Source organism: Amblyomma maculatum, unplaced genomic scaffold (assembly GCF_055883805.1).
Source record: "Amblyomma maculatum isolate TAMU_Amacu unplaced genomic scaffold, ASM5588380v1 scaffold_18, whole genome shotgun sequence".
Classification (NCBI taxonomy): Eukaryota; Metazoa; Arthropoda; class Arachnida; order Ixodida; family Ixodidae; genus Amblyomma; species Amblyomma maculatum.
The window spans coordinates 2,479,296-2,501,061 of NW_028146743.1; the positions used below are offsets into that span (position 1 = coordinate 2,479,296).

Consider the following 21,766-nt stretch of genomic DNA (forward strand, 5'->3'; position numbering starts at 1 on the left):
TTTCTCTTCGAAAGTGTGCTTTGATTGATTGGTAAACAATATACTTAAAGCTAAGTGCTCTAACCCTGCTGCCGACTCAGGGCCCTCTAAAAGTAACTTTCTATTGCTCCCGTTTGTGCATGCCAATGCATAACAAGAGGGTTTCAGAGCACCCAAACATCAGCATCAGCACAAGCTTCAAAATTCTTTTCTAACTCCTACCTCTTTATACCCAACCTACAAGACAACTTTAGAGTCTGCCATAATTTGTACTTCACCATTTTTTCTCCAGGTTCCAGCAGTTCCCCCAAGCACAACTTTACAAGTTAAATTTACACTAGGACCCCAAGCAGCATGCCAGAACAGAAATGGAATGGGCTCTTTGGCATGAAGGAATTGGTTACATTACCTGCGTATATCAGCGCTCTTCAAGCAAAAGCAAAGGATGTTACATTTTAAGGTAAGCAGCACATGGTTTCTGCACCTGCCAAAGCCTTTCAAATAACTGAAAATACAATACCCACAACCATCAGAGGAATTTTATGTATAAGCATGTTGTGATTAGCAGATGACATTAAATCCAAACGTTACCAATATTTAAAAAAAAAATAAGTCCATAATAGAACAGGCGTGTCTAAGAGCATGACGCTGCTCAAAGCCAGCAGTGATTTTGACAGCTGACAAGTCGAGACACGCCTGAAAATGACAAGACTGCAGCGATTTTTTTCGCCCCCAACAAATGCAGGTGAAACTTTAATTTTCTGTTATTTTGTATACATCAATACAAACCCGCGAAACACTCCAACACAAAGCAATGAGGAAAAAAAAAACAGTACATCGAAAGCGCGACATTTTGCGACCCCGTTTGATTTTATTTAGTTGTAGCGTATTCTTGACGTTGAATTTCGATTACTTAAACAGAAGCTTCAATTCACGCTTCGCTAAATAATGATTTCAAGAAACTGAAAAAAAAAAAAAGCGGAGGTGACCGAGGAGACGAAGCCTTGTCTTGTCCTGTCATTTGTCTAACCTTGTTTGACCAAACGCACGCAGGACCCACAGCATTACGGGTGATTGCGTGGGAAAGAAAACGAGAGGTAACAAATGGAAAAGGAAGGTGCAGCGTTATCTGCAGGAATGGAAGAAATGGGGCATCAAAACAAGTCGCTACGGACGGTTTCCACCGAACATATCGGGCCAACACAGTAACCACAGTAAACACTTCACCCCAAGAAGCGCGGCGCTGTAAAACGGTTGACACTTGCACGACGTCCTGCGTGCGTTTGGTCAAACAAGGTTAGACAAACGACAGGACAAGACAAGGCTTCGTCTCCACATGAAAAGAAAAGGCAGAATACCGGGAGTGTTCCCCGGGAAAGACGCCGACCAATGCAGCCTGTCAACCGGGCATCTCGCGTGATGATGTGTTGAGATAAAAAAAAAAGGTTCGACCACGAAAAAAACAAGGCGGCAGTGGAAGCGGGGACACTCGCTCACTCGCGATTTCCATCGGTGTCCCAAGTAATGTACTCCTCGTAGTAGCGAATGACTACCTGCGGGCAACGGAGTTTGGCCACTCGCGCAGGCACCAAGTCCGCTTCGTCACAGTCCTTCCACTTTATGAGGAACATCAGCTCCCCTGATGAATCGGTTGCGCCCATAATGTGGTCCGGTTCCAGGCCCCGGTCGAGGCCACGTGGTTTAGCGTCACCCTCGGTCTTCTTTTCTCTCTTCTGCGCGGGCTGTGATGCTTTTCGCTTACGCGTCTCTTTTACCTGCGCTTTCAGGCCTGGGCTGTCGGGATCCTCCTTCGGCTCAAAAGTGTTTCCCCTGCAGCCATTGCTCGGGTCTTCTTGAGTGCGCCTATTTGAAGAAAGGACAACCTATTTAAGAAATTTAACAATATGCAGTAAAAATATAGTGTTGACTTATTATGGCAAATTCTTTTATGCGCGTGAAACAGTGTTTGTGCCGTAGTTTCGTACCACGTGGTGTCGCCATGTGAGAGTTTCTTTTTGTGCCGCGCCGCGCAGTTTCTTTTTTGTGCGAGTGCACCCAGTATGTTCGGATGTCACCTGGAAAACGATTCCGCATTTGTGCCAGTTCCTAGTGTGAAAGGATTACCCCCCTGAAGCAACAGTGGTTCACGGCGATAGCACATCAGGACGGAGGACTCAGGTGAAAGCGTTTGAAAGTGAGTACAGTGATCGAGCTTTGTGAAAACCTGCGCAGCGAAAATTGTATGAATATGTAACAGAGCAGTGAACCTACTCACACATTTTAACGCGAGAGCATTAGGGAGCTCGTTACAGCGAAAACCAGGCGTAGTCGTCCGAGTATAACGTCGAGTGAATTGGCTCTCCCTCTCCTCTACGTCAACTAGGAAATTGCCGGATGTGCTATCACGTTCCACTCTTGCAATCGTGCGAAGCTCCTCCTTGTTTTGGTAAATCAAATTAAGCGTCAATTAAACAGATGGTCTTCAAAGAATTAGGTTCCTTTTTTTAATATGTTTGCCTTCGCAAGTGGAGTGCTTTGTTGTTCTCACTATGCTTAATGAAAATTGCAGGTTGCGAGGGCACAGTCTGCGCTGCAGCGCATTACAGTGAAAACTAATGCATAACTGCTCCTGTACAATGCGATAGAAAGTTGTTGTGCACCACTACAATAACCAGCATTTCAGATAGCGAATTGCCTTTTCAATGCTGGAAATTATTGAAGCGCGTGTAATTATCAGCTTATTTTAATTTAGGTATGGCCTGTATGATACTGCCTTCTTAACTGTTTCGCGTATTTACTTTATCCTTGAGGTTTAGCTTATCCTTCAGGGATTGCAAATGAATATATGTGATATTCGAAAGATAGCGGAAGACCAGAAAGATTGGCGTGATGTGGTTTATAGGGTCACGAATAAGAACCACGACTGAGCGATTTCACTGGCGTGAACTGAGAGAGAAGAGGGCAGAATCTCGCTGATATTTGAGACTGCTTGTAATAAGTGTTGTCGGGCAGGTACAATATGAGAAGCACTGTTTCTTTGTTATTGTCCTCCACAAAACCTCGAGTCAAGGATTATTATGCTCTGAATAAGCTACAGGCTATTTCTCTCACCTCGTTATGTTATTTTGGTTTTAATGAGAATATCAAGACAAGGTTGCCGAGCATTTCAGAGGTAATGGTCTATTGAAATTTGGTGTAGGCTTGAAGAGTAACTTTTGTTCTTCATTTTTTTTTGCAAAAAACTGTTTGCTTCTACTTAATCATAGAAGGTGGATGTGCGCTTCAAGTTTTACATCATATGGAGGAATTAGACATTTTACAATAACTCAGCAATGTGCTTATGTATAACTACAATGAAATATGCCTACTGTACTTTAAACTGCTTTTTAACTCTCTCGAGGCAATAAAATAGAAAAGCATGCATGCATCATATATGCGAATATCCGAGAAAGATCCGGGAACGGACGTCCGAAATGGACATCCGTTGGGTCGGCCGACGGACATCCATTCACGGACGTTCATCGGCCATCCGAAACATTCGAAACGGATGGCCGTTGGCCGTCCGATGGATGACGGACATTCGAGTCGACTAGCATTGTCATTCAACATTTATATTATAAAATAAACAAAATAATTACTCATTAGTGAGAGTTGCATAATTAATTACTAATTAATGCCACGACCACACAGTATGCGCGAATGCGTGCCTTAATGACCATATTCCTATCAATGATCATTTACTATATAATGACTAATTATATATCAATGATTATTTAGGTAATTACCAATTAGGGTCCTTTAATTACAAAGTAGTGACGTTTGCGTAATTAATAATTAACCACTAATTAATGTCCCGCACCCGGTAAAATCAACCACACAACAGTAAATGTAGAACTGCAACGAAAAAAAGAGCGCGATCTCGTCGCTAATGAGCTGATGTCATCTCGAAATGCTTGCACCTGAGGACAGGCGTAAATTTGGCGCAGCACTCAGGCTTTCGCCTTTCATCACTTTATAATCGCCAAAGTTTCCTCGAATTTTTCCTTCCTCTATGCAGCCGGCCGATCGCCGCCATCTTGGGCTTGGTTTAAAGCTGTTTTCTTTGTGCGTAGTTTGCGCTTTCTCCAGGTGTTTCCAGGTTGCAACATTGAAATTATGCAACCCTGCACAGTTCTCACGTGGCAGCTATCAGCACTTCGCTGTGGACAAGCAAACTAGGCTTGTCTGGGATGGACTACAATTTAAAAAAAAGAAGACGAGGAAGACGTTAGCCTTCTACGACAGCAGTGGGTTAACATAGGCAACGTCGGGGCGTCCTTAATCTCGATATGTTCGAAGGTGTAGTTCCGGTTGCTCCGGCACTCATCTCCACACTGGGCATTGAAAATTGCAGCCGGGGCTAGCTGTCCATTCACCACACCAGCAAGCAATGTCGACTGAACTGCTAATTTCCTCACAGAGACAGAGGCCCCTTGTCCACAAAAAAGCATATGCCAACAACATGGAAATATCTACATGACACAAGGCCTTGCCATGATTTATGATTGCCATGCATTCACAACAGCAACAGCCGAAATTGAGAAATCATGCTCCACACAGCCCAAAAACAACCGGGAAGTGTGCAAAACACTCGTAAAAGCTCTTACCTAACTGGCACTGAATGTAAAGTGAATCGTTTGTGCATAGTACAAAACGCTATCTCACTGGTTGCAGTATGTCACCGAAGTGGCAACTGGACAGGTTACAACACCTCTGCTGGCAGTGTGCCTGACCTATTAAATTCTGCGGGTACGTACTTGCTTTTCTTGGTTGTCTGCTTTCTTACGGAGCATTCGACCTTCGGCCCAAGCTCCTCAGCCTCCGGTGGCTCCTTCATGGTGGCAGATGGGCTGCGTTAAAAAGAAACACCCGCACACCAACTTAGTGCCCATCCATAACTTCAGCTTGTGTGAAAACAGGATGCTCAGTGCAGTGGATAAACCTCATTTTGCACTCATTCCACTATGATCAGCACTTTGCTTGTCTGGGATGGACTACAATTTAAAAAAAAGAAGACGAGGAAGACGTGAGCCTTCTACGACAGCAGTGGGTTAACATAGGCAACGTCGGGGCGTCCTTAATCTCGATATGTTCGAAGGTGTAGTTCCGGTTGCTCCGGCACTCATCTCCGCACTGGGCATTGAAAATTGCAGCCGGGGCTAGCTGTCCATTCACCACACCAGCAAGCAATGTCGACTGAACTGCTAATTTCCTCACAGAGACAGAGGCCCCTTGTCCACAAAAAAGCATATGCCAACAACATGGAAATATCTACACGACACAAGGCCTTGCCATGATTTATGATTGCCATGCATTCACAACAGCAACAGCCGAAATTGAGAAATCATGCTCCACACAGCCCAAAAACAACCGGGAAGTGTGCAAAACACTCGCAAAAGCTCTTGCCTAACTGGCACTGAATGTAAAGTGAATCGTTTGTGCATAGTACCAAACGCTATCTCACTGGTTGCAGTATGTCACCGAAGTGGCAACTGGACAGGTTACAACACCTCTGCTGGCAGTGTGCCTGAGCTATTAAATTCTGCGGGTACGTACTTGCTTTTCTTGGTTGTCTGCTTTCTTACGGAGCATTCGACCTTCGGCCCAAGCTCCTCAGCCTCCGGTGGCTCCTTTTTTATCTTCATGGTGGCAGATGGGCTGCGTTAAAAAGAAACACCCGCACACCAACTTAGTGCCCATCCATAACTGCAGCTTGTGTGAAAACAGGATGCTCAGTGCAGTGGATAAACCTCATTTTGCACTCATTCCACTATGATATAAGGGAATCATAAAAAATCTTTAATAGAGTTTCAGACAATTTTGACTACGAGGGCACCATGTTACACTTGCCAAAATAAGATCACATTCAAGAAAATCGCAGTCAAGCCCACTAACAATACAATTCATGTCAACGAAATATGACTGTTGTGAAAAATAATTGTTATAACCGGGTTATGTAAAAACAGCAATAAATGACAAAAAACAATTTAAAGACAGGAAAGTAGCTTACAATGTCGATTTCTTTGCAAGAAAAAATTGATACAGCTTTGACTGTTTCACGGCGCACTTGGTTCACATCTTGTGGTGTGCCTAATTCTGCACATCCCCAAGTGGAGAACTTTTAGCCAAAATGAAATCCCGGAGGGACTATAATTTGTAAGGAGTCTTTTGCATGGCCTTCTGATCCCCATGCCTATGTTTTGTCAACATGCAAGGATTCTTCAAGTCTTGACAGGCCACCGTTGATTTACCAATACATAGTTGTGAGCTTTGCAAACCTTCCCATCACTGGCGTTGTGAATAAAGCCCGTCGATGAGCTTGCAGGACTGAGAAAATAGCGATGACTGAAAAGAAAGCATTTGCATTATGCGTGTGGTTAGATGGTGTGGTTGCACCATTTCCATGTTTCTGTTGCTCTTAAGACTGGTTCCTTTGCTAGACAGCATTTGCTAGAGAGCATTGTTATAACCGGATTATTTTACCGCAGAAAACATAAAAAATCTGAGTATGGCAAGTTAGTCCACCGTTATATCTGATATAAGTGGTATTGTAAGTGGGTTTGAATAAGTACAAATAGCAGAAAAATTTGCTACATTAATGGTACACACGAGGTGCATTTTCAGCAGTGAATTCCATGTACACGGTGGCAAATATCAAAGCTAACTGACGTCACCTTGGCATTTACATTTTTGTGTGGTCGCCAGCCACTGAAGAAGCAGTTGGCGATATACAACACATAGCCGGTGGCGGAGCTCTGGATGGATAGATGGATGGATAGATGTTGAGCGTCCCCTTTGGAACGAAGTGCTGACAGTCATCACCATGCTCAACCTTTCTTTTTATGCTTTTAATTTAGACAACAATAACTCTACAATAACACAACATTTCCAGGTTATCTTTAAACACCCTCGTTTAATTTCGATTTAGTTTCCTTGCGTCCCCTACCTGATATTTAGTCGCCAACCTTACAAACGCCTCTTGCTAACTTCTAGGGTCAATGGATTCAGAAAGAAGAAAACACAGAAGACCACAGCCTGAGCAGACAAAGGCTGCTCGCACAAAGACGTCCGCATTTGGCTTCTTCACACTGTCAAAGAACAGGTGGTGTGGCGTAAGGTACTGTGCACTTGCTTCTTTTTTTTATACCAGTCAAACATACATTAAAAAGTACCAACAATGACAAGTACTGGTAGCTTTCCAACACCTCACAATGTGTTCATAATTCATATCTGCACTGTTAGGCTACAATGAACACTTCATGGGCTGGGGAAATCGCTTAAACCAAGACTATTCCCTTCAATTCCTCCGACCAGAAAATCTAGTTCATTCTTATCTTTAGAAAGGCAAAATTTAGCGCAGACAGCCTACGTGTATGAAGGTGAAAGCTTGCTCCAGGGTGTCTAGAAAACCACTATTTTCAAAACCCCTATTTTTTCAAGGTTTTCCCTCACTATTTCGATTCAAATTCCCCGACGAGTGAAGACGCTCAAAAATGTACCTGCTAATGATAATGAGCATAGATGAATAATTCCCAACAAAGCCTATTTATTAATCATATTCTGCATTTTACAATAGTGAAAGGCTGTTATTAGTGTTAATGGCCGCTAAAAACGTCTAAACGTTTACTGAAAATTAAAAGTGCATTGATCTCAGCCTCAGCAGAGCTCTTTGATATTACCAGTTGGCCAATAGGCCCCATGTATCAAAAAACTGCGATTTTGAGTGGTCAAAGGGTGCCTGGTGCATAATAGTGGCGGCGCCCACGGCCATTGAAGGAAACTGCACCTAAGTTGCAAGCTTTCAGATTGTTGATAAATGCCCTAGTCACCTGGAAAATAAAACTTGCTGTGGGAAAATTCTTAGACAACAGCCGTAGAGTTAATTAAAGGAAGACACGACTCGCCAGCCTTAGAACGATCAGAAATGCTCAAAACTAGATTTTGAGAAAAACTCGAACGTTCCTCCTTTCGAGCACCTGCACTCAAATTATGAACGCTGAATTCGGCCAGAAAATGCGATAAAATCAGCTTTCCCAACGTCACGGCAGCTATGAAATGCCCCCCAAAAAGAGGAAATTTGTTCGAAATTCCCTCGCGTGCCACGGGCGTTGCAGCCTGCCGATCACCGCCATCCTGGCTTGGCTTGAAGAGAGAGAGAAACCACTTTATTTGTTCAGAAGAGCGTGTTGTCGGGCTAGTTGGTTCTGCGTAGTATATAAGAGAAATGCGCAACAACTTGAAGGAAGGATGCAGGAAGAAAGTGGCCGGTATACACCATGTACCTTTGGTGTTCTCAGCCCCCAACAAGCTATCAAAGCTTTGCTGCCGCATTTCTGGCGTTTGTGAAATGGGTAGCAAAAAAAAAGGCATGGCACCTCCTATGTTAAGTGCACCACAGGAGTAGTATACAGCTTGCCCCTTTCTTGTGGCTCTTCCTATGTAGGCCAAACTGGCCGTTGCGTTAATGACCGGCTACGGGAGCATGCAAAAAATGTAGACAATAATGATAAAAATTCAAACCTTGTAAGGCACATTTTTTCCTGCATTCGTACGTGTAGGGCAAGATTTGAGTTGACAAATATTCTAGGCAGGAGGGCCAATGTGAAAGCCCGGCTTGTCTTATAGGCCTTCCATGTCAAGAAACTGTCTGATCGCTGTGTAAGTGATGCTTCGTTGCAGATCTATGATGCTGAAGTTTGATTTGTTTGTGTAAAATTGCGGTGCTTGTGATGTGTGTGCCTGCTCTACCTTTACGCATGCTCTGCTTTTCTGTATATATGCTGTTGCTGCTTCTCCCCATTAAACAGTTGGTAGTTACGCTCGTGAACTGTTGTATGTGTTTCTTCCTGTGTCCGGTCTAAGTTGTTGCGCATTTCTCTTATATACTATGCAATTTATTTTCTTAATATTTTTATTTTTTCTGCCATGCGAGATTCTCCTTTCTACACCTACTCCCGTTTTTATTTTACTTGGTTTATTCTTATAAAATTAAGAGACGCTTATTTATTCTATTTCATAAATTCGACCATACCAAAACAAGCGCCTCACCATTCATGATTATGGGCCCAGACTGAATACTGCCCAGTATTTTACGGTTGTGGTTGCCGGATCAGAAAGGCAGTGTTCGAAAAATAAAAGCTGTCCACGGCGAATAAAAGACAGTATATTAAAAGCAGAAAAAAAAGAAAAAAAAAGTCTCTACCCGTGCAATCGAACTTACGACCTCCTGTACGATAGCTAGCTGCGCTAACCACTGCACACAAAAACTGCGCCTAACTGGCGCTTTAGAAGTTGAGATATGATTTTAGCTGATATGCTGTCTTGCTATGTGAAAGTCTCGAAGGCAGTAGTAGCATTTACCGCTTAACTGACTCTCCAGCTTGCTGAGAGTAAACTGCAGATAGTTTGAATTATGCCGTGTAGTGCGTAAAACCTTCGGCGGATTTCGTAAAACCTTAAGCATGGCCCGCATGGAGCGTTTTTCCGGGCGATTCGCCGGCGTCGACGGCAGCGGAGCGTTTTCTTGCCGCCGGAGTGGCTGAACAGATAAAAACGGGTGATGCTACATTCACACCAAATCGGTCTAGGGGCGGGGCCTCCGCTTTTCACGTGATCAATGACGTCATGGCATTGGCAAAAAATACATACAATAAAAAAGCGCGCTCCGCGTGTTCTTTTCGGCCGTCGATCCGCGCGCGCGCTTCTAGATCTTCTCTATCCATTCCACTGTTTCCTAGCGACCATGAGTGACGCTCCTGAACGTCAGAAGCTCATTTTGCGACGCTACCTCAGCAACATACATGAGGAAGGAGGCTACTGACATTGATACTTGAAATGCGAAGAAGATTGTAAAAAGTTGGAGAGATCTTGGCTGACAACGTGAAGTAGCTGTGCGGATTTCATGAGAGTTCGATGCGTCACCCAAAGGTAAGTTCCTTTCACAGTGTCGGCGCTTGTAGCCAGTAATATATGTATGTCTATAGGGACCGGACAGCTGAACGGGTGGCGCCGCCTCTCGGCGCATCGCTCAATCGCCGGAATGCGCCGGCCCCGGCCGGCGCATTGCCAGCGCATTGGAGGGTACTGTTTGTCGTTGGTTTGTGTGAAAATTAGAAATCCTAAGGTTTAGATTACGTTGTGCCTGAATATATCCTCAAGAGAACAGAAAGTTGGGCTAGTTAATTGTGTGAATATGTCCAGTGAAATTAAGTCTGGTCGAACAAGGCTGGCGAAACGCGGTGCGTTGTTGGCTCCACTGGCAGCTACGCAAACTCGTCGGACGTTTTTAAGTCGATTCATTTCTACGGATTTCCAAAGAAGCATGAGTGGCGGGTGACCTAATCATGGTTCTTTGAAAGGCAAAGGCACGAATCTACGTATTTGGTGTGTGGTCATGGGAAGCGCCGAATTTTTAAAATTCCGCTTGCTACCGGATGCTCTGTACCTTCTGTTCCCCAGGGGTGACGGCACGAGAGTCTCCGAGCCGAAGCCACACTCCTTCATCTGTAGTCACTTTATTGACAATTGGAAATCGAAGTAACCCAACAGCGTAAGTTACAACGCTAGCATTTCCCCGCCTGTGTACAAGAAAAGCCCAGCACGGAAAAAGAAAAGGCAGCTCCATAATCGTAGTTCGGGCTGCGTTACGATCTTCAGTGATGGGCAAAGACAATGTTTGTGCGGATACTTTCGCTGACATAGTCAAAGATAATGTACTTTTTTCTCTTAACAGAAAGAGCAGATAGGGGACATGAACAATTCCTATTGCCATATGATCTTGTCATTTTTCCTCTTTTCGTTTGTCAGCCAATGAAAATACGCTAAGAGCTCTGCGTTGATACTCTTGGAATTTGTTAACATTTGTTTGTGGTATGTCCATTTCGCCTAATTAAATCACTCATTTCACAGCTCAATCAATACCGCATGGTCACAAAATCTGCTATCGGCTTCATGTAAAAGTCGAACAAGAAAAAAAATACAATTTAATTTGTGGAAACGAGCATAAGCGTAGCAATTTTTTTTTTAATTTCGAAGGCCGTGTAGCAGTTTTTTTTTCGCATTCACGTTGCACCTGACACGGCTTTACGTATTTTCTCAGCAGTGTCCATTTCCTGGTCCGCCTAAATACATGTGTTTCTCATCGGCGTTTTAGTGAACGTGAGATTTCCTGATTGTGGCGTAGTATGACAAGACCGTTTTACCTCTCTCAGAAATTGCTTCTAGGTATGGCCAATGTAAACAGATTTAGCAGCAGTCCGGCAAGCTGCAGTGACAAAGTTGTAAAAGGAATGGCTTTCTGTTATCCGGATTCATTTACGTGCAAATAGAAAACTACATACACGGTCATGTCCCCTCACACTTATCAGGTATCGAGGTCAGCTAGGTATCGGCCCTGCAAGTTCGTGATACGCTGAGAAAGTAGACCACCTTAGCGAACGAGCCATCAGAGGGATTCATTTAACAATAGAACGCTCTCTTAGTTGTCGGTGGCTTATCTTACAACATATCACACTGTTTTTTTTTCGATTGTATTTAACAGTTTGACAGCATTGGACTATTGCCTTCAGATGTTCAAGGCAGGTGCGGTCAATCGCATTGAACTTCCTGCGCTAAGAAAACGCTAGCAAGAAATTTAATTTTTTTTTCTTTTCACAGCCTCCGCAGCATGTCGGGAGAAAGGCATGCATAGTATAATATTTTCTAAGTCAATGATATGTAGCAGCTCCGACGTGTTCAACAAGAGCATTGCCGTATATGTAAAAATGATGCTGAGGTGGTATTACTCATTTGGCATATATTATGATTAAGTTTGATGGTCTCAAGGCCGGGTTCAGTGAGCTATTGTAGCATAATTGTGCAGGAAGTCTGGGAAGTATATGTGTGTTTGCTATTTTAACCATAAATAGGATCCTACTTTTGTCTTGCTTGTTTATTTTTCTCCTTTTACAGCTCTCGTTGCAAGGTAGAAACTGGAATGTCATTTGCTATTATTCTGCTCTGAATCATTTGAGGCTAGCTATTACCAAAAAAGACAGGTGCAGCATCTTTTTCATTTTACATGAACGCTGACCATTACAACTAACACTACTACACGGCTACACGGCTCGGCGGTATTTGATCCTCAGGCAGATTCATACTAGACCTAATATAAGATAGACGCACAGTGCAGGCGCAATTCCCGTCTTCGAAGTCGCCTTAACAAGCGCCTAACGAAGGTGTTCCTAGCGCATGGTGAAATCACGCGCGCGGCATTTTCGAGTATATAACAGAAATACCATGCGCCGCGCGGTTTCAAAAAAAAAAAAAAAAACACGCACGCCCTGCCGAGAACGGCCCTTTTCTTTTTCAAGATTTCCCCGTCAAAAAATACTCCTTGCGATTACTCAAAGCAGCTCAAAGCCACACCGCAAAACGACGGGTATGGACAGGCTCAAAAACGCCTCGCAGAACGGAAACGACTGCGCCGCTCAGCTGCCTCGCCATTCCGCTGTTTCGGCACTCCGCCGCTGGCGGCGCTGTTCCACCGAGGCGACGGTGGCGCCATACAACGGGCGCCCGGTCCCTATACGCATGCAAGCATCACTCGATTTTTCTTGTGCCATTTAGCTGCAGCACGGCAGCATTAAGGCGAACTGTGCAATGCTGTAATGTGAACATTACCCAGTAACTAAGAGCAATAATTTCGGTTTTCGTTTGTAGCAAGAATTGTGCAAAATTTATTTGCGTGCGCGCGAAAGAGAGAGTGTGTGTGTGTGCGTGTGCGTGTGCGTGTGCGTGTGTGTGTGTGTGTGTGTGTGTGTGTGTGTGTGTGTGTGTGTGCGGGAGTCAATTATACGAACCTGAGAAATGAGTGTCTCTTTACATGTTCTCCATGATTCATCATATGACCGAAAAATCCTTATGGACGTGCCTTTACGGGTAGAGAAAGAAGTTGTAAAACTCTGCATCCTCGGCGAAGAATACTGGAAGAGTGCAACGCGGTATGTGCAACACACTGAAATTGATGATGGTTATACCTAACTGATTTTATTTTTTTTTTCATTCAACTAGCGTTAGGAATTTAGCCTTACACCTGTAACCGCCGGTAACTACATATACAAATCTGCATGCACATGCATATATATAAATTCAAGAATGATATCAGGGGCCCTATGTGTGTGTGTGTGTGTGTGTGCGTGTGTGTGTGCGTGTGCGTGTGTGTGTGTGTGTGCGCGCGCGCGCGCGGGAGTCAATTATACGAACCTGATAAATGAGTCTCTTTACATGTTCTCCATGATTCATCATATGACCGAAAAATTCTCATGGACGTGCCTTTACGGGCAGAGAAAGAAGTTGTAAAACTCTGCATCCTCAGCGAAGAATACTGGAAGAGTGCAACGCGGTATGTGCAACACACTGAAATTGATGATGGTTATACCTAACTGATTTTATTTTTTTTCATTCAACTAGCGTTAGGAATTTAGCCTTTCACCTGTAACCGCCGGTAACTACATATACAAATCTGCATGCACATGCATATATATAAATTCAAGAATGATATCAGGGGCCCTGTGCGTGTGTGTGTGTGTGTGTGTGTGTGTGTGTGTGTGTGTGTGTGTGTGTGTGTGTGTGTGTGTGTGTGTGTGTGTGTGTGTGTGTGTGTGTGTGTGTGTGTGTGTGTGTGTGTGTGTGTGTGTGTGTGTGTGTGTGTGTGTGTGTGTGTGTGTGTGTGTGTGTGTGTGTGTGTGTGTGTGTGTGTGCGCGCGCGCATATACACTCGGTATTTCGCGGTATTTCGGAAGAACTCGGCATTTCTTTGTTGAAGCGCGCGCGGAAAAAATATTAACAGTAGTGTTGACGGCTGTCACAAAATCGGCGCACATTTTTATCAAGCCGGCGCGGCGCGAGGCCCCCGCGGCGCCGCGTGGACGGTTCCACAACGTTCGAGAAAAAGCCTCCTTCCCCGCGCGAGAAAGCGCGTAGCTTTGTACGCGTTGCCGTCACCTTCTTTCCCATTGCCCGGGGATGACCGTGACTCATCAGACAGGAATACGCCAGAGATCTCCAGAATTTTCTACGGGTCGTGGCCAATGACGACGCGTGGCTCGACGGGAGGAAAAGGGAGCGCTCTAACCAGCGAAGCTAAGTGTGTGTGCGCGCTAGCTTTGGCCCGTGTTAACAGACAGACGGGGCGCGCCCTATTTAAAGAGACCGCGCCGCTTGTGTAGTCAGTCAGTCAGTCACTGGTTGCGGCGTGTTCGCCAGTGTTTCGGCTGGACTCCCGGGGATCACCCGCTGCTGGCAAGCCCACGGACCTGCAACGGAGCGGCGCTCGTCTCGTATGGCGGCCACATCGTGACTCTTGAGGCGTCGGACTGCAACAGTGCCCGGTGAACAATTTGGTGTTTGCTTATGTAACTCTCTCGTGTTTCATCTGTGTTGTAAAGCCTCTGTGTTATTGAATCATTCTGTAGTTGCATGCTTAACGTTTGTTAATTCTGTGAACTTCTCGTCTGGGCAATTTTAGTGTTTGTGTATTCCTCTGTATCGTCTCTTGCTGTATATAAAGTGTTTTGTTTGTTACTTCTGACTCCGACCCTCACTCTGGCTTGAGCCGGCGACAGCTGGGCACCAAACGGTCACCCCCTTCTGTCACAACAAGGTAGTTGAATTCCGGCTGAGCTTGCCACGCAGGTCGAGGGCATCTCCTTTGCGACCGGAACAGCTACCCCCACTCACTCTAAGGGTGTCTGGGAGTGTGCGCACCGTTAAGGGCGCATCGTTAATTATAATCCCTCATAATTATTAACCGGTGACAATTATTCTGGCGTCCGCGACAGGACGTTTGGTGCACTCAAGCTCAGAGGACGGAGAACGAATTTACGAAGGTCTTAAACTGTGTAGCAGCAGAGCGATAGCGATAGGTAGTGCCCCGTGAAAGCATTTAGGCGAGGTTCGCTAAGCAGTGTTTAGGCTACACCCAAACGGTTCGCGCTTCAGATCTGAATCTGAAAGAGCTGATTGAGGCTGGCACCCAGCTGGGGTTGTCCGGTGCCGAACTGCGCAAACGGGTTAGCCAGAGAGAAAAAGAGGAAAGAGAGAGCGAAAAAGAATGAGAGAGAGCTCGGAAGGAAGCCGAGGAAGAACGAGAGAGGGCTCGGAGAATAGCCGAGAAAGAAAGAGAGAGGGCTCGAAAGGAGCGAGAAGAGGAATTTCAGCGGGAAAAGGAATTACTTACTATGAAACTTCAGCTCCAAAACTCGGGGAACAACAACGGTTTAGCTGAAGTGCATAGCCCCAGTGAAGGACATAGCAGCTTGCGGATAGACGCAAGTAAATTGATCCCGAAGTACGACGAGAGAAGAGACGATCTCGACGCGTTCCTCTTGCGCTTCGAAAGGATCGCCATAAATGCAAATTGGACAGACAGTGAATGTCCTACCATCTTGAGCATTTGCCTTAATGGCGAAGCATTAAGTGTATTTGGAAGACTTCCTCCTGAGGATGCCGGCAGCTATAACAAGGTGAAAGCTGCATTGCTTAAAAGGTTTAGATTTACGACGGATGGGTTTCGTGAGGAGTTCAGGACTGGAAAACCTATGGATGGTGAAACGGCAACACAGTATGTTGCGCGATTGAGCCATTATTTTGACCTCTGGATTGTAACTCTCAAAAATTAACTAGAGTATGGCGCACTTCGCGAGCTCCTAAGTAAAGAACAATTCCTGGGCAGCTGTCACCCTGGTCTGTCGCTTTATTTAAAAGAAAGAAAAGCGCATACATTGGACTACATTATGGATCTCGCAGACCAGTATTTGGAAGCCCAGGGAGGCGAAAATTTGAGCAAAATTGTAAATTCTGAAACCCCTCGAAAGCCCGAATTCCGGCAGACACAACCTTGCGTGAAGTCAACCCCGAGCTGTTATCTCTGCGGACAACTAGGCCATCATGCACCTAACTGCCGCAAACTCGCAACCAACAATCCATCCTCGTGTTGGAAATGCGGACAGACGGGCTACAAAGCGATGTCGTGTCCCGACGCTGACCGCCTGGAGGAAGAAGATGCCGATGGCTTGTTCAGCTTAAGAACGGCAGGAAAGTCCGCGTGGTGCAAGGCCTAGAGCAGGAGGAAGCAGAGAAGGTGGTTAATCGGAAAGACAAGAAAATCCGGGTGGTGAACGCCGTAGTACACGCGCAACCTGGAGCTGAGGTGAATCGGATGCCGGTTTCGAGGGGAAAGATAGGAGGAAAATCAGTTTCTGTGCTACGAGATACAGGTAGCAGTGCCGTAATTGTGAAACGGAGTTTGATTCATGAGAATGACCTGACTGGTGAGAAATGCCCTGTGAGGCTAATTGACGGCTCAATTCAATCGCTACCTGAGGCAAAATTGGGAGTACAGACGCCATATTATTCTGGAAAACTGACAGCCCTGTGCATGGAACGTCCTATCTATGATTTGGTGTTGGGAAATATCAAGGGCGCAACATTTCCCGAGGATCCTGATCAAGGTCCCACGCCTGTGCGCTGCAGTGAATCTAAAAAGAAAAAGGCAGGACGAGGAAAGCAAGGCCGTGAGAAGCCGGAAGAAAAGCCTCGAGACAAGATAAACAAAAGGAAGAACCTCAGGAGGAGACCGAAAAGAAAGATACAACACAGCAAATAAAGTCAGGAATGCCTAGGCCGTCGTTGATGCAGGTAGCCCAAGTGTTTTTCCTGCTTATGGGGGCATTACTTGGAATATTTCACCTTCAGCGGAAGGAATACCGGTGCCTAGGAAAGAACACTACTACAGTGATTCTTTTTGTTGGTCTGTGCGCGTTGGCACAGGTTCCCGTGTATCCGTTGGCGCTACTGGTTGTAGGGGCAATTATCGGCACACATTGGTTGTGTGATTTGCAAGGGCCCCTATAGACCTTTTCAAAATTGGCCAAAGGGCGCTGCCATATTAGGAGACTGGGCTGTACTCAACACAGGAAAAAGCTGTGGATTCTTCCCCCGCCCCCCCCCCCCCCCCACGTGGTTCTCAGCCCAGTCAAACCGGTTTCTCCCAGGGTCGTGAAAAGGTCTATAAGTCATGCCTTAGGGAATTTTCAGTAGCCCGATCTGGGAACATGGAAGCACCTCTAATGCGAGAGCATAGAGCGATGGAAGAATGCCTGACCGACAGAAGCGTGTCACGCACTGATCGCAGGTTGGAATTACGCTCGGAAATTTAGGTTTGTGCGCTTCACATTTGAATAACTGTGTTTCTGTGTTGTTAATTCCTATGTGTATCTGACAACAGTGTGTTGCTATGTTTGTGAACATCATGGCATTGATGTGTGATTGATGTGTGAATTTTGTAATGTGTTATTGCAGTTTGTGAAATTTGTGGAATGTATGTGATGTGGACGTTTGCCCCAGGTAATTTGTGAGCGCATGCATGTGCGCCCGATGTTCGTGGTTGTTGTGAATATTGTAAGACAATATTCTTTAAGGGAGGGGCAGTGTCACGAAATCGGCGCACATTTTTATCAAGCCGGCGCGGCGCGAGGCCCCTGCGGCGCGCGCTTCGGCTGGACTCCCGTGGATCTCCCGCTGCTGGCAAGCCCACGGACCTGCAAGGGAGCAGCGCTCGTCGTGTATGGCGGCCACATCGTGACTCTTGAGGCGTCGGACTGCAACAGTGCCCGGTGAACAATTTGGTGTTTGCTTATGTAACTCTCGTTGCATGCTTAGCGTTTGTTAATTCTGTGAACTTCTCGTCTGTGCAATTTTAGTGTTTGTGTATTCCTCTGTATCAGAGACTGTGTATAAAGTTTGTTTTGTTTGTTACTTCTGACTCCCTCACTCTGGCTTGAACCGGCGACAGCTGGGCACCAAACGGCCACCCCCTTCTGTCAGTACAAGGTAGCTGAATTCCGGCTGAGCTTGCCACGCAGCTCGAGGGCATCTCCTTTGCGACCGGAACAGCTACCCCCACTCACTCTAAGGGTGTCTGGGAGTGTGAGCACCGTTAAGGGCGCATTGTTGATAATAATCCCTCATAATTATTAACGGGTGACAATGGCAGCTTAGTGATGTTAATTGAATTCTGTTACAATATATATGTTGTAAAAGCGGTGTTATGCATATATTCATCGGCGGCAAAAATTTGCAGGACACTAGAAAATATTTTTGTTCTGCAAAGTGCCGCATATATGCTGCGACATATATGCGGGTCCAACTTTTATGTGTTTGACACCAGTTATATACATTCGTCGTCGATTCCATGACGCGCCCTGAAAAGTTTCGTCCACGTTAGTACAACGAACAGAGCTTGATGCGAGGGCATCGACTGCGTCAACATTCCATGGCCATAAACAGTTAATAAAGACTCAACAGAAACCTCTGAGGCTGCAGTGTCTGAGCCAGCAGTTCCTACAGGGCCTTCAAAAATGCATAGAAAAATTGTGAAAGGCTGGAAAAAGTGCAGTTCAATTTTTTATCATTGTCATGACGAGAAATTTCTCTCCGAAATGAATTATTTTTTTACTATGCTTTCAGAAGGCTAGCCAGTTCTGTGCCAGAGTTCTGGCTTGCATGTACAAAGTTCACCAGTAAGGAATGTTAATCTCTGCAGCCTCTCCCTAAACGAAGGCACCTGCACGACAAATGATGTCATTACAATCATTGGCTTAGAAAGGCAAAGTTTTGCCCTATGTCTCATTTCACCAAAAAAAACTTGAACAAGACGTTGCGGGCTAGTTGGTTCATTGCAAGGGGGAACAGCGCAATCTACACACGGACAAAAGGGAAGGACGAGACGCATACACCAAATAATTCAGCAGGCTTTTCTTTCTTTTTTACTGAAGGATATAGGACGATGCCTCAGTAACCTGTGATTCATTGATAATGGTGCAAAGTAACTCAGGGTACCAATTTAGACAGGTAAGGTAGAACAATAGGACTAAAATTTTATATGGAGAAAATGAAAGTAACACTTAACAGGCTAGGATAGCAAATAGGAGTTTACGATAGGTAGCAAGGACCTCGAAGTGGTTAGAACATATGTCATAAATACGGGTATAGCAACCGCCTCTCTCTTCGATGGCAGTCAAATAACTAGAAGAATAAAATTGACTTGGAGTACATTTGGCAGGTACTAGCTCTCAGATCATGAATGGCAGCTGCCCAGTAGTATACCTCAAAAAGTAAATAGTATATCTGACAGCTGTATCGTTTTGGCAGCAATGAGAAGGCTAATAAAAAGGTTTCAACACAACTTTTAGACAATGCAGACAGTTTTGATATAGAAAACGATATTTAACACTAAGAGACAGTAAGTGAGCAGAGAGAGTGGTCAGGAATAAACGTGAGTTATTAATATTCTAGTTGAAACCAAGAAGAAATGGACATGGCAGGGCATTCAATATTCAGGCAAGCTAGCCGATGGTTGCTATAGGGTAATTGACTGCATTTCAAGAGAAGGCAAACGTCACAGAGGGAGGCAGAAAGGTGGGTGAATGAGATCGGGAAGTGTGTGAGGACTAGGCAGGTGCAGCTGGCTCAAGACACGGTTAATTAGCTGATGTATATGGCAGAGGCCTTTGCCCTGCCGTGGGTACGGTCAACCTGATGGCAATGGTGTGCATTGGAAAGCACTCATAATACTTAAAAAAAAAAGTGTTTACCATGTTATGCCATTATTGCTATGCATATATCTGAGTCACACGCACTGTATGCCATGTGCAGATTAACCTTTCTTTAGCTGGTTTTTACAGACAGTGCAGACTATATATCTGGAAATAAAAGCATGCTTCTCATGTATTTTTTATTGCATGCACAGTTGATCTGTTTCGTCTTTTCTTTTAATTCCTGCACATGGCTTCATTTTTTCCTCGAGGAAATGAATGTATCGATTGCTTTTACTTGCATAGAAGTTGATGCATGGTGTGAAAGCTGCAGGTACTGTATGTTCTGCGAAATTTATGAAGGGCATGGGGATATGCTTTCAGTTCTGAGATTTTTTTTTTAACAATATCAAGCAAAAAATCTTCACCATTTATGGTATAGTTTATGGAAAAATCCTCAGATGGTTCCAGCTAGAGCCAGCTAGAGCCAGTTAAGTCCAGAATAGCCCCATGAGCTTAACAAGCTGGTAAAGGTTTTTGTCCAGTTAAAAAAAATGTCTAAATTGTTTAAATTAGAACGGTATGATCAAATGAGAGCAGGCATAATAAAAATGCAGCTTTCATGAATGCTGCTGTGAGAGACATGGTAAACATTACTGTTATAATTAGCTTATTTTCTTTATTTCTTTTTCTTACCGGTTTAATTATTATTGTTCATTAAGTGGAAGCAAAATATTTTTCTCGCCCCAGGATATGGTATTGAAGACTGAATGAAACACCTGAGCTAAGCTCACATCGAGTGCACATAGTAAGTTTGTTTAATCATCACTCACATTTCTGTTGCCGCAGCTATATTATAGTGTAAAACTGAACGAGATTCGTGCGCTCTTTAGGCGACGATTTGCAAAAAAAAAAGTGAATAAATAGCTGGAAAGACTGCTTATGCTAGCATAAGGAATTTTAGGTTCCCGCTGCTGGCTTGCCACAACCAGTGCAGGGTACACAAGCGGCCGTCATGGCTCAAAAGTTGAAGCAGGCGCTTACCACGGCGACGCTTTCCACGCAGCCGCCGCGCCGGAGCAAAGCTGTGTGTGTGTGTGTGTGTGTGTGTGTGTGTGTGTGTGTGTGTGTGTGTGTGTGTGTGTGTGTGTGTGTGTGTGTGTGTGTGTGTGTGTGTGTGTGTGTGTGTGTGTGTGTGTGTGTGTGTGTGTGTGTGTGTGTGTGTGTGTGCGCGTGCGTGCGTGCGTGCGTGTGTGTGCGTGTGCGTGTGTGTGTGTGTGTTTTTGCCGACGCCATGACGTCATTGGTCACGTGAAAAGCAGAGGCCCCGCCCCTAGACCGATTTTGTTTGAATGTAGCATCACCCGATAAAAACGCCATGCTGACCATGCGGGAGTGAAATCGTCGACGCCGGCGTGGGCGTCGGGCGTGCGACGCGTTTTCGCGTGCAAAAAACGCTCCACGCTTTAGGCGTTGTTGTGCCTGGCCAAAGCCGCCTAGAAATTCAGCCGGACGCCAAACTTCTTCGGCGAACGCCTCCTTCACAAACTTTGGATACTTCTCTGCAAAGCAATAATGCACTGGAGGCGAGCCGTACCAAAGGGACAGAAGCGACGTGTTTCAACATGCGCTGAACGTCCAGACCGCACGGCGCGCCGTGGCCCTGGCGGTGAACCCCTTCTCGCCCCGCGGCATATTTGAAGCGAGAGCGCAGCAAGCTCTCCCATTGGCCCTGCGAAAGTGCTGCCGTCGGATTGGACCATTTTGAGCGTCAACGGTTCTCGGCAACGGAGTCTCAAGTGCTTCCGTTCGAGACTCCGAGTGTGAGTTCGTCACGAGCGTCCATCGGGAGCAGTTCGCCCCCTGACAGTGCGGACGCGGCGGAAACTCCCCGGCCGTCGCTGCGCGAGAACAGTCGCACATGGCTATGTTAGCTTTCGGCCCCAGAGCCGATCTTGTTGTGTAAATACCTGTAAATAGTGTATAAAGCCTTTTCTTCATCTCACCAACGCCGACTCGGATTCATCGCTACCGCCCAGGGAGCTGACAGCCCTCGTTCACGAAACGGGTGACGAGCGTTGCATTACCAACTCCTTGGCACAACCCTGTTGACGGTGGGCTACTGTGTGATAACCCCACCGGCACAACATTGGTGGCAGTTGCAGGATCCACTG

At 45.5% G+C, this 21,766-nt stretch overlaps 1 protein-coding gene across 1 annotated transcript in view; it reads right to left on the reverse strand.

The window, feature by feature from the left end:
* Positions 1-636: 636 nt before the first annotated feature.
* Positions 637-21,766, reverse strand: part of LOC146171715 (chromobox protein homolog 3-like) — a 56,130-nt gene continuing 35,000 nt past the window's right edge. Inside the window, exons 3-4 of the mRNA XM_084586358.1 lie at positions 5,575-5,676; positions 637-1,842 (exon numbers count right to left, since the gene is read on the reverse strand). Coding sequence (XP_084442484.1) covers positions 1,473-1,842; positions 5,575-5,676 — 472 coding nt within the window. The 3' untranslated portion in view covers positions 637-1,472. The remainder of the gene's footprint in view (positions 1,843-5,574; positions 5,677-21,766) is intronic.